Source organism: Vigna unguiculata, chromosome 2, assembly GCF_004118075.2.
Source record: "Vigna unguiculata cultivar IT97K-499-35 chromosome 2, ASM411807v1, whole genome shotgun sequence".
NCBI lineage: Eukaryota > Viridiplantae > Streptophyta > Magnoliopsida > Fabales > Fabaceae > Vigna > Vigna unguiculata.
Genome location: NC_040280.1, coordinates 3,200,830 through 3,214,271, shown reverse-complemented (window position 1 = coordinate 3,214,271; position 13,442 = coordinate 3,200,830). Strand labels below are relative to the sequence as shown.

The 13,442-nt window shown below is 41.3% G+C and overlaps 1 protein-coding gene across 1 annotated transcript; it reads right to left on the bottom strand.

The window, feature by feature from the left end:
• Positions 1-6,613: 6,613 nt before the first annotated feature.
• LOC114174382 lies at positions 6,614-7,036 on the bottom strand. The gene is made up of 2 exons (XM_028059221.1): positions 6,844-7,036; positions 6,614-6,765 (listed from the first exon to the last, which is right to left on the bottom strand). The coding sequence occupies exons 1-2, from the start codon at positions 7,034-7,036 to the stop codon at positions 6,614-6,616; spliced, it is 345 nt and encodes a 114-aa protein (XP_027915022.1).
• Positions 7,037-13,442: the final 6,406 nt, after the last annotated feature.

Here is a 13,442-nt window from a genome sequence, read left to right as displayed (position 1 = left end):
GATGCAAAACATATGTTTTTGAATGATGTTGGAGGGTGATCTCATTGGTATGGCCATGGTGTATGGTTTGGCGATCAAATTGCCACAACCTACCTAAGAGAATATGGCAAGCTTCCATTGGGATCACATCATATAAAGCTTTATCTTTAAACTTGCCAATGGAAAACTTAACCTTAACTTGATGCTTAACTTCGAGATGCCCATCTTCATTTAGCCAATGAAGTTTATAAGGTTTTAGATGGGGTAACAAAGTTAAGTTCAACTTCTCAACCATTCTAGTTCTACAACAATTGTAGCAAGACCCACTATCAATGATCAAAGAGCATGTATTGCTTAAAACCTCACATCTTGTGTGAAAAATGTTCTCTTTGGTCATTGAGAGGCAGGCTAGGTTGGTTATTGAGAAGTCTCCTAATAATTAAAAGAGAACCTCTTTGGCATATGAATGAAGCTTAGATTTGGAAGTTTTGTCACTCTCGGAGTCACTAGAGGAAGAAGATTCCTTAGAAGACTCCTCTTGACTGTTGTAGAGGTCTTGGCCCTAGAGCACAATGGTGCAATTTGTAGGGCACTAGGAAGCCATATGACCTCTACCTAGAAATTTGAAACACTTAATCTTAGTACCTCTTTTGGAGGTGTCACCTTTATCTTGACCCTTTGTTGGGTGTTTGTGAGTGGTCTCCTTTTCTTTGGAAAAATTTTTCTTTTGAAATTATGATGTAGAAAAGGAGAGTGAAGGATCCTTACGAGAAGGTTTCCTTAAGAGTTATTGCTCAACCTTGATGCACATTTGCACAAGATCATTTAAGTTTTGATAAGGGAGCAACTCAACTCTATCTCGAATGTTATAATTCAGACCACTCAAGAACCTAGCAATGGTTAAATCTTCTTCTTCTTCTATCCCTGCCCTTAAGATGAACAATTCCATTGTTTGCCTATATTCCTCTACAAACACGGATCTTTGTTCGAGCCTTTGGAATTTTTCCATTAACTATCTCTTGTAGTATGTGTGAACATGTCGAGCATGGAGGGCCTCTTTGAGATCAAACCAATATTCAATCTCAAGAAGGTCTTTCGTTCTGTTTTTGAGGACAAGGGAGGTCCACTAATTTAAATCGTGGCCTTGGAACCTGAGGACAGCAAGAGAGACACACCTCTCTTCCTCAACTACGTGTTTGTCAAACAGTTGTTAAACTTTTACCACCCAATTTAGGTATGCCTTTACATTGTCTTTGCCATGAAAAGGAGGCAAATCAATCCTAGTTTCTTTAAGGTAAGGAGGAACGCGCCTTTGCCTCTTAACAGGAGGATCTTGCCTTGGAAAGGGGCATCCTAATTATTCCTCTTCACCACTATGAGCATGGTCATGTTGTGATAGAGGACGAGAAGACTTAGGTGAAGCACAATGTGTGTGTGAAGATTTTCTTAATTGCTCAGATATGAAGTGTAAATTGACTTGCATGTCAGTCATTTGAGCCTTAATATCACTTACCTCTTTGGTAAGGTTATGAATCACGCGAGGGGAAACATCACCCTCATAATCAGCATTGGTATTATGATGGGAACTTTAAGTATTTTGCTGATGAACCACACTTGCTCTTGCACGAATGGCTCTTCTAGTGCTCATGATTGAAAGAAATTAGAAACTTTGACAAAGTGTGTGAAAAAGGATATGAACACAAGTGAACCCCCAGGTAGGCGAGGTGAGTCTATCAATACCACTTAAAAACCAAGGTCAATCCTTGCCAAGGTACACTTGTGAGTATTTTTGAAAGAATTTCACACTATGTCCAAGTGCTAAGTAGTTAAAACCACTAGACACTAGGTGCAAAACAAACAACAAAAAAGACTCAAAAAGGAAAAGATAACACACAAAATGCGAACCCCTAAATGGCAAAAGTATGAGAGACTTTGGTCTCACAACTTAATCCTCTAAAACGAATTGCAAGAAAACATGAATATAAGCTATGCGACCTAATGTAAGGTGAGAAAACAATTAGAACTTTCAACACACTTACAACTAAAGCGAATCACTATGTAGTATGCAAAGGTTCTACTTAGGAGATGGGATTGAACACCTTTTGGCTCCCCAAGACACCTAAGTAGGCCAAGAATTACAAGTAATAAGCAACAAAATTTGAAGCACAAAATTTGGCACTTTTAGGAGCAACCCGAGAGCACAAAATTCACTTTCTTCCTCTGTGGGTTGGAAGGCCGGAGACTTCACAGCTTCAGAAGTTTCTTTGGCTTTTCCCTTCAGATTGGGGTCAGCCTCGATCCTTCGTTGCAGGCGAGAGTTCTCTTGCCTCAATGCCTCCATTTCATCAGCGCTGCGTTTCTTCAAATCCGTGAGTATTTGCTGCATCTTTGCTTGGCCGTCTAGGATGGCGGCCAGATCAGGGGTGATGCCAGGAGGTCCAGAGGGACCAACATCCGCTTGCTTGTTCACTCCAGCCTTGCTACGGGTGGAAACCATCTTCAGAGAAAAACGGGTACTGAAGGTGTTCGTCTCGTGCCCCACGGTGGGCGCCAATTGTTCCTGCAGAGAACAAATAAGATGTGTTAGGCACAAGTGTCACCTTACCATGTAGTCCGCTATCTCTTCAGTTGGTCTCTCCCCGGTTGATACATGTCAGCTTGAACCAGGAGGGGTTACTTGTAGAAGAGTCTTCGAAGCTCAAGTAAGTCAAAGCTCTCAGAAAGTCAAATCGGTGATTAATGAATGCGTACCTTTAATTCGTGGGCTCCATGCTTATTTATAGAGCATTAATGATGTTCGTTTACCCAATGGGTCGGGCCTTGGTTTGGGCCCTAGCCTGGGTTATGAGTGGGCCTGGGCCCTAACCCAGGCCCCCAAGGTCCATCGAACGCGGGGACCTCCATTTTACTAAGTTTTCGAGGGCGGTCTGATCCATTTATTTCTTGGCTTGTCAGATGTCGTCCTTGGCCGTGTACTATCCGTGTTGGCCATTTTGTTGTTACTTTAGCCTTTGTTCATTTAAATTTGAGACCATGGCGGCCTAAGTCGTGTACTTGGGTTGTCTCTGGCATGTTTGTGAGGTTTATCATTCATACAGTTAAATTGACCAGGTTCGATATAATTTAGACTTACTCGGCCTAGGCTGAATACTTGGCTGCCTTGATGTATTTTTTACTTATTTGATTGAGTTCGGTTAGGTGTGGTACAGTTTTAATGAACTTTGGGTAAAAAAAATTAGGCAACTAAGGAAGCTCCAAAGATACTAAAAGAAGTGATCAAATTGTAGAGAAAGAAGTAAACTATGAAGATGCAACAATTACAAGCCACAATGGCCAAACAAAAGTCTTCAAAATGATGGTTCAATGAGCTCTCGTGACGACTAGGCCTTGCACCAAAATTTTGGACAACAAAAGAACAAGTTCCCGAGAGCGATAATAAGTAAAAAGAGCCTTAGTTGATTGCTTATGGGCATACACCAAATTTGACCCTATGAGAAATTAATCAATTAAATAAATAAAGAAAGAATTGAAATTCAATCGTCATGATTTTATTAATCCCAAACGCGAGAAATTTAAAACATTATTCAATGTGCCAAAATTCAATTAAAGCTAAAGTAATAATCTTATTACAAAATCCAAAATCCGACAAAATAAAGAAAGCATAACAAAATCCCTAGCTCGATATCCCAAGCTAGCCCCTCTCTCCGTCTCAAGCGTCAGCAACATCACCTATAACATCATCTGCTCATGTGTAAAGAATTACACGATCATCGCCAAAAACACACAGAAAGGATGAGCTTATAAAATAAAGAAAATAACATATCAATTAACATAATGAAAGCAATACACCCATCTGATTCATTCTAGTTAGTTCTTGGCCAAGACCTTAACCCCAAAGGCTTTTCAACCTTAAATCATACAAGTAGTTAGCCTTGGACTCAGGATTTGTGATGCTCACATGAACCTATCCGCTCGTGGTCCTGTCTCTATGAACCTCCCCGCTCATAGTCCTGCTCTACAAACCTCCCCGCTCATAGTCCTACTCTACGGACCTGCCTGCCTGTAGTCTAACACACGTGATCCACCACCTACGTACCTCCCTGCACGCAGCATCTCTCAAGTGTGAGCACGGAACATACGAACCTACCTTACACGTATCCCCACACGAGAGTAATAGGATATGAACCTCCCCGCTCATATCATCACGTGTTCACCACCATCCATGAACCTACCCGCTGATGGCACAACATCCCCTGAACCAAGTCCGCATCACTGCATATAACAACTCACGCAAGTTAGATACCTGCAGCATTATCGCCTGGAGCAGCCTAAGCCCCGTTAGACGAAACCTGCGCAGATCGCCTAGCGGAACCTCCTCGCCACAAGGTGCCAAGCTCCAGAAAGACCCATTGTTTTAGGTCTATCGCTTGGTAGACCCCAGCCTGCTGCCAGGCGCCACACGTTGCAGGAACCTCCCAACTACTCCTATCGCCTAGCACACACACACACCCGTGTCGCCAGGCGCTATACTAGTAGCGAAATTCTATTGGTTTTAGCATCCCAAAGTGATTTAACTTACAATATAATGTACACCCAAGCATCTACATATATCTCCATTGATCTAGGTGAAGTTCACAGTAATTTGCTACCCATTTCTGATTCAAGAAGGCATACCTCAAACTTCCCAATTCCTCTATTCAAGCTCCCTAGTTCCGCAATTACTTTATTATAATATAAGAATTCAGTCAAGCTTATGACAATGCTTACCAATCCAGAATTTTACAATTCATACACCATAATTCTACTAACCTGTAATAATATTAAAGATGCCCTCAATTATCCTTGTCATGAGTGATGTCCAGCCCAATATTGCATAAACACTTAGAATCCAACTATTCATATTTAAGAAACTAATTTTCTAGAACCTACACTTCCATTAGAACCCTCTTCCTCTTTTTTTTATTTACCATTTTCCACATCAACCTTAAACTACACATCTAACAAATCATACTCTCATGCACTCTCGTTTACTTATTCTAACCCACCAATAATTCAAGAGTATCATTTTCATTCCTCCAAATTTACACCACGGACCAATTTCTCTAGTCCCATTCGCTCCAAACACCTCTCTCGCACCTAACCAACTAATGGCACGCATCTTCCCCTGGACCAGTCGTTGCCTGGTGGCAAGCTGGGTGCCGCCAGGCGGTGCACTAGTAGCTGGACTCCAAACCAAATTTTTGCACCTGCGAGGAATCCATCACTTCCCTTAATTTGACACATAGCCCAAGTACACCAACTCACTCCAATTCACATAAAATTTATCAAGCCACACACCCAGTATTGTTCCTTATGTGTCGTAAACCCATTGATCCATGGAGATCAATTCATTCCTTTTCCCCTTCCATGAGTCCAAATTCTGCTCATGGGTAATCATACGTGATTTCCTCCAAGCACAATCATACCCCAAGTACTTAAAGGTTATAACAGTTAACACACAATATTGTTCACCAAGCACACATGCAAAAGTCGTAATGACTTCTGCACCAAACAACGCACAAACAGAACCATAGACTGCACCGCGCCGTTTGACAGATATTCATCGGTGCCAGGCTATTCATACCAAAATCCAGAACCATGGGCAACAGAGATGTGTCGCCTAGCGACATACTCGTGCCTATTCAAACGGTTTCTGGGCAGAAACCCAGAAACTTACGAAAACAGCGTAAAATGAGCGGAAATATCATGTATTTGATCATGGCAACACGTAATTCATCATACATGAATCAAAAAAATAATAAACAGCTCCCCTTACCTGGAAATCTTCGCTCCAATTGGTCTCCTAACCTTTGTTTTATGATGTCCAGGAGCCTCCCTTTGCTACTTCTCAAGAACTCAACTCTCCCTCTTCCAAAAATAACTTTGCCTTCTCTGAAAAACCTCCCCCGCCAGCATTCATGAACTACAGTCCCAAAATTTCCCTATTCTCTCCAAATTACTACCTTTTAATTACGCCTTAATGAGGGTTAATGGTCCCAAAACGAATTTTAGACTTATGGTTGTTTTAGTGGCTATTCAAAGCCCATTATGGTTGTTTTACAGCTCTTTTGGCTGCCCCCATGGTAGCTAGAGTTATTCTACCTTTTCATCTCCATGCCAAAAGAAATTTAGGCAAAAATAAAGTTAAATTTGTTCTTAGCAAGGTTTGAACACATAACCATTCAATTACAAAGTCAATGCTCAACCAAATCAACCAATACATGTTTCATGATAATTCCTATAGTTTTAGAATTACATTATCACTACTCACGTTCAAACATAACCTCAAAATAATATGCATATTAAAATATCATACAATTGGCAAACATAGGACTCGAACCTAAGTCCTGTCACACAATAAAGTACTCTCAACCATTTGAGCTAGTACTTTTCCACATCATAACACTCTGCATTAAAGGCCTTAAAGGCTCCTACTACCCATATTTATTAAATAATTATTTATTTAATTATTTAAATTTATCGATTCTTACATTTCCCCCACTTTAAAAGGTTTTTGTCCTAAAAAATCAGACTTACTAGGAAATAAGTGCTATTAGGATTGCCTCATACGATCTTCCATCTCACAAGTCATCTCCTAAGTGGCCTCATCCCAAAGCACTTTCACTGTTCTGATCTCCTTCCCTCGTAGCTTCTTCACTTGAGAGTCTAGTATTATGATAGGTCCTGTGTTCACTATCAAGTCCTCCCTAATCTGTATGTCATCAGACTCCAGCACATGTGAGAGATCTGCTACGTACTTCCTCAATTAGGAAATATGAAATACATTGTGCAAGTTTGCCAGGTGCGATGGTAGGGTGATCTCACACGCTACGGTGTCAATCCTTCTCAAGATCTGATATGGCCCAACAAATCTCAAAGTCAACTTCCTTGATTTGATAGCCCTTCCAATGCCAGCAGTCGGCGTGACTCTAAGGAACACATGATCCCCTGCATCAAATTCCAAAGGCCTTCTCCTCTTATCTGCATAGGACTTCTGTCTGCTTAGCGATTCTTTCATGCGATCCTAGATGATTTTGACTTTATCCAATGTCTGCTGTAAAAGCTCTAGACCCAACACCAACGACTCACCATCTTTATTCCAACACAGCGGTGTCCAACATCACCGCCCATACAAGGCCTCATACAGTGCCATACAAATACTAGAGTGATAGTTATTGTTGTACGTGAATTCCACCAATGGAAGCATTTCACTCCAACTTCTGTAAGATCCGGGAAAATTAATTAATTAATTAATAAATGCGGGTAGAAGACACCTTTATGGTATTAATTGTTGTTTAATGTGACGTGGAAGAGTACTAGCTCAAATGGTTGAAAGTACTTTATTGTGTGAAAGGACTTGGGTTCGAGTCCTAAGTATGTCAATTTTGTGTGATTGTTTTGTGATTGATTTTGTTTTAAGGATATGTATGAGTATGTGATTGGTATTGTAAGCTATTGTTAATCTGTGAGTATAACCAAATGTAAATTGGCATAGTGGTTGTGCTTTGGCCTTATGAGTGGAAGGTCACGGGTTCAAACCTTGGTGGGCAAAGAATAAGCTTTATTTTTGCTAACTAATAGTTGTGGTATGAATGTGAAGGGGTAAAGAAAAGCCTAGCAGAATGGGGCAGCCAAGGGGGCTGAGAAATTACCAAATAAGTAAACTTGAAGGGGAATTAAAATCCTAAACTCGTATTATTTTTAAAACCCTTAATTAAGACACCTATAAAAGGCCATTTTAAAGGAAAAGAAGGGTTTTGGCAGTGCTGTGAATTGGCTTTTGAGAGGAGCACGAGTTCTGAGGTTGAGGGAAGAGAGTTGGAGGCTGAATTGAGAGGGTTTTGGAATAAAGGAGTGGGCAACAAAGGACCAATTTCTTTTTCCCAAATTGAATTAAGAAGTCCAGGTTAGGGGAGCTGTATTTTTAGTATGTGAAATTTTAAGATGTGAATTGTGGTTTTGTGTTATTGTTGTCTCGATTGGAATATGATGGTGGTAAAATTTGTGCTTGTATAATCAAATTAAGGGATGGGCTGGATGGTTATATGTGGTAGAATCTGTTATGCATTGCGTATTTTGGATGTCGAAAATGAGGGTTTTGGTTAATGTAAGTGTGAATTGTGTTTTGAATTGGGTTTGGGATTATTTCTGGTATGTACTATGTGCACATGATTTAGTGTATGATTCTCTATTGTTTGGGCATGAATTGGAATGTGGTTGGGTATAATTCTGGATGGCTTGTGTGCGTAAACAGAGGGAAACTCTGCAAGCCTCGCCCAAGCGAAGTCATCTCGTCTAAGCGAGAGTTGCAAAACCTCGTTTTTGGTTTGATGTTGTGTTTCTCGCCTAGGCGAATGGTTTCGGGTTTGAGCGACAAACACTTTCGCTTAGGTGAGAGTGGCTCGCCTAAGCGAGATCGCAAGGAAGGGTGCTCATGTTGAGCGCGACTTCTCGTTTAGGCGAGGAATTTAGTGTATTGAGAGAGGTTGGTCTCGCTAAGGCGAGATGACCTCACCTAAGCGAGATGTCTTGGTCATGTATGGTGTTTTGCTTGTATTTTAGCCTAGGCGAGATGGGAATGGATGTTTGGGCAAACATGTGACTCGCCCAGGCGAGAGGATCTCGCCTAAGCGAGATGGCGTGTTTTGGTTGCTGAGTTAAACTCGCTCAGGCGAGGTGGAGTAGCCGAAGCGAGATTGAGGGTCTAGCTTGGGCGAGGGGTCACTAGCCTAAGCGAGTTTATGCGATTTACTATGCTTCTATGTGCTTGTGAGTGTGTTTGGTTGTTATACCATGGTTAGATTGTATATGCATGTGTTGTGGTGTGTGGGCTTGAAGGATTAAGTCCATTAGGGGTCTGGGATGTGCTCGGTGGTTGGACACATGATGGGCATGGAACTGGTTGAGTTCCTGTCGGCTACTATTGGGCGAGGAGTCCATAGTATGGTGATTGCGTGCGTGCCAGGGTCCAAGTATGAGACTTAGATGTTTATACTACAGGCGAGGAGTCTGTAGGGCAAGACTATGAGCGGGATAGGCTCATAGGGTTGGACCACAAATGAGTTAGTTTCGTGGGAGCACAGGGAAGTCCCAAGGCCTAGTTCATGCATATGACTCATGACGGACTATGAGGTCATGGTTTGGGTGATTTGGAAATTATGAAGTTAATCATGTTATTTTGGGTTGGGAAATATATTTATATTCATGTTTTATTTATAAACTGTGCATAACTCACCCTTTCTGTGTGTGTGTGGTGATGATCGAATAACTTGTTATCCGGGAGCAAATGATGTGAAGGGTGGGCCAGGAGATGCTTAGACTCGGAGCGAGGGCTAGCATGGGATGTTTTGTAGATACATATGTATATGTTTACTATTTTGCTTTTTTTGAGAATACTATGTAAACCTGGCAGGAGCCGTTGACTTTTATTCCAGTTGTATGAATCATGGACTCCTGGTCTTATGGCTTTATGTATGAAAGTTTTGAATTTCCCGTGTTTTTGGGAAATGGTTTTCATTAACTGCGTTCTTTATTTTAAATTGGATTTTATTTATTAAATATCAGTAATATTCCTTAGGGATGTTACAACTTCCTATATGGTCCAACACACAAGCTCGTAGTAAATCCTCCAATGACTGGACCGTCCTCTCAAATTGCCCATCAATCTGAGGATGGTACGCGAAACTCATCCGCAACCGAGTCCCCAACACTGCCTATAGAGACTGCCAAAAGTGAGAAGTGATTCTCGGGTCTCTATCAGATACGATGCTAGCTGGTACCCCATACAATCTGACTACTTCTCGAATGTACAATTCAGCCAACTTGTCCATTGATAGCTTCTGATTAATCTCTAGAAAATGGGCACACTTAGTCAATCTGTCCATGATCACCCAAATTGAATCATGCCCTTTAGTAGATCTTGGCAGATGCGTCACGAAGTCCATGGCGATGCTATCCCATTTGCACTGAGGGATATCTAGTGGCTGTAATGTACCACTTGGTCTCTAGTGTTCAATCTTTGCCTTTTGACACACCTAGCATGATGCCACAAAGTCAGCGACATCAGTTTTCATTTCATTCCACCATAAGGACTGTTTCAGATCCTTATACATCTTAGTCATACTTGAATGTATGCTAAGACGACTTTTATGACCCTCTTCTAAAATCTACTTCCTCAATCTCTAATTTCCAGGTACACAAACTCTATCTCTGAATCGCAGTATGCCATCTGATCCTATCCTCTAATCCTTCCCCTTCTCGGTACCTAGCCAACTCACAAATTGCTGCAGCTCAGCATCATTCTTCTGTTAATCTTGGATAGTTCCCAAGATGTCGTTGGTCAATGTTAGTGCACTGCACCTGATATAATTCTCTTTTGTTGTATATCCAGCTTCATATCTCTTATCTTCTTAATTAACTCCAACTTTTCACCATCATTACTGACATATGCATTCTTTTCCAACTCCAGGCATCCGCCACTATGTTTGCTTTACCAGGATGGTAAAGTAACTCAAAATCATAGTCATTGAGATACTCCATCCATTGCCATTGTCTCATATTCAACTCCTTCTGATCAAACAGGTATTTCAGGCTTTTGTGATCACTGAAAACCTAGAATTGGGAGCCATACAAGTAGTGTCTCCATGTCTTTAGAGCAAACACTACAACAGCCAACTCTAGATCATGGGTGGGGTAGTTCTTCTCATGCAATTTCAATTGTCTAGAAGCATAAGTCACTGGCCTCTTTCCCTGCATCAGTACACACCCCAAACCTTGATAAGACGCGTCACAATACACCTCAAATTGCTTGCTTGTGCTTGGTATAGCTAGTATTAGAGCCGTAGTCCATCTTTTCATCATTTCCTCGAAGCACTTTTCACATTTATCTGTCTAGGAGAAGGGTTGGTCTTTTCTAGTGAGTTTTGTCAAAGGACTCACCATTTTAGAAAACCCTTCCACGAACCTCCTATAATATCTGGTCAATCCTAAGAAACTTTGTACCTCGGTCACCGTCCGTGGCCTTTCCCACTTCAGCACTATATCAATCTTGTTGGGATCTACTACAATACCATGTGAAGAGATAACATGCCCCAGAAACTATACCTCTTCTAACCAGAACTCGCATTTAGACAGTTTGCCATAGAGCTGATGTTCTTTGAGTACTTCCAATACAATTCTCATATGTTCTGCATGCTACTCCTTATTCTTGGAGTAAATGAGGATGTCATCTATGAACACCACCACAAACTTGTCCAAATTGGGGCGAAAAATCCAGTTGATATAATCCATGAAGACCGCTGGAGCATTAGTCACCCCAAATGGCATTACTACATACACGTAATGTAACATCCCATTTATTTAATAAAGCTAAATAAATGATATGTCACGTGGTATAACATAAGAAGCGAGAATAAAAGAGTATAATGTCGCTCCTACAGATATCTCAAAGACTTAAAGGACGAATAAAAAAAAAATAGGCACACCACAATGCCAAGTACAAAGTAAAGTAGGAGAGTGATAATGACGTAAGCAAATTCCCAGAGAAAGCAATACATGGGCCTTAGCCCTAAATGAAAACCCAAAAGCAGAAGTCAATCCAAAAGCTAAGCAGCGGAACCATCACCTCCTTGTTGACCACGAGTGTTCCTCGCATCTGATCACATCAACAAGTTGATGATCATCGCAAAAGAGAGTACCACACAGCAGAACACACAACAATAACAGAAGGGTAAGCTAGAGCCAAAAGTGGTTTTGTCATGCAAACATATATACTTCCACAGTCAATTATACACACGTGGTGGATACTTCTGCTCACCCCCGAGCTGCTCACCCCCGAGCTATGTGTTACAAGTGTTACAAATGTTGTAATGAATCAATTCCCTCACACACAAGGTTAGCCCTTAATGAATTTCAGGCCTCCTACTACTCTCACCACAGGAGTCCGTCCGCTCTAAGTGAGACTAACTGACTCCTTAGAGTGTCAGGATGCAATTCTCACCTTAAATCCTTACCAAATTATATAGGTGGGGCACCACCATGGACACCCACTAACAGGGGCCATGGAATTATGTCCTGACCACTGAAGCACTACCATGGAATCTCACCTAGAGATCCCAAGGATTTATGTACTGACCACATACTATACATATTCAATCAATCATGAAATATTCACCACACATGTCAATATCATATCAATCTTCGTAATCATCCCTCATTCGTATCTCATATTTAGTCAACCACAACTCATCCTTCCCAAAGCCATGAAAATAGAATCGTACATCATGCCAATACCATGCCAAGGAACATCATTCATTTTCCATGAATCCCTCCATATTTCATATCTACTCCATAACCAACTCATCATGTTAAATTTTGTGAACCAATCCCATACAAACATCATGCTCACATCATGCCAAAACTCATGAATCATAATTTCCATCTCATTCATACAGGGTCACTCAATTCATACAGTTCATACCCAAGATAAAGAATAACAAGCCAAACATACAATTAAGGCCCCAAAAACATAAGGTGTAGTTGCATAAAGAAATCCCATGCCAGTCTCGCTCATCCAAACAATGATGCCAACCATACCACACATTCATAGCAATATATAAGCTCGAAAATCACGAAACACAAGCAAGATAAAAACCATCGCACCAAACAAGAGGGTTCTAGCTTCCCTTACCTGGACGAATGCTAGCGGAAGGTACAAGCACACATTAGGGGATTACTACATATCCAAGAACTGATTTGCAAGCTGGAATACTGACACTAGAACAGAAAACGAGATTACTAAAAGAGCTCTAGTTGGAACTGCAACAACAGAGCTAGAAAAGAGGAGGTATTAGTTAGGAATTGACTTACGTGTAATAAATGGAGTTCTCCTAGCTCAACGAAGAATGGGAGCCAAACCCTAGCAGAGCTCTGTTGGAGGGAGAAGAGAGAGTGAGACGGTTGTTTTTCTGATAGGTGCAGAGAATGAGAGGAATAAGGCTGGTTTAGGGGTTTTGGGTACCCTATGGGCCAGCCCTTAGGCCCAAAAGTTAAGGCCCTGCCCTTTAACATAATACCAGAAAAGTGGGTCTTACACGTAATGTCCATATCTAGATCTGAACATTGTCTTCTGGACATCTTCTAGCTTGACCAAGATCTGATGGTATCCAGACCTCAAGTCAATCTTGGAGAATACGCATGCCCCCTCTCAACTGATCTAGCAAATCATCAATCCTCGGCAGTGGGTACTTATTCTTTATCGTCGGTTTGTTAATTGCTGGTAATCCACACATAACCGAGAACTCTCATCCTTCTTCTTCACCAGTAGCACAAGAGCTCCCCAAGGTGATGCACTAGTCCTGATAAACTTCTTTTCCAACAAATCCTCTATCTGCTTCTTCAACTCTGCTAGTTCCGTCGGTGCCATT

Excerpts from the sequence above, each read along its gene's own strand:
- LOC114174382 (XM_028059221.1), bottom strand. The coding sequence starts at position 7,036 with ATGAAAGAATCGCTAAGCAGACAGAAGTCCTATGCAGATAAGAGGAGA. Across the intron at positions 6,766-6,843 it reads AAGGATTGACACCGTAGCGT|ATCTCTCACATGTGCTGGAG; the intron begins GTGAGATCACCC and ends AGTACGTAGCAG.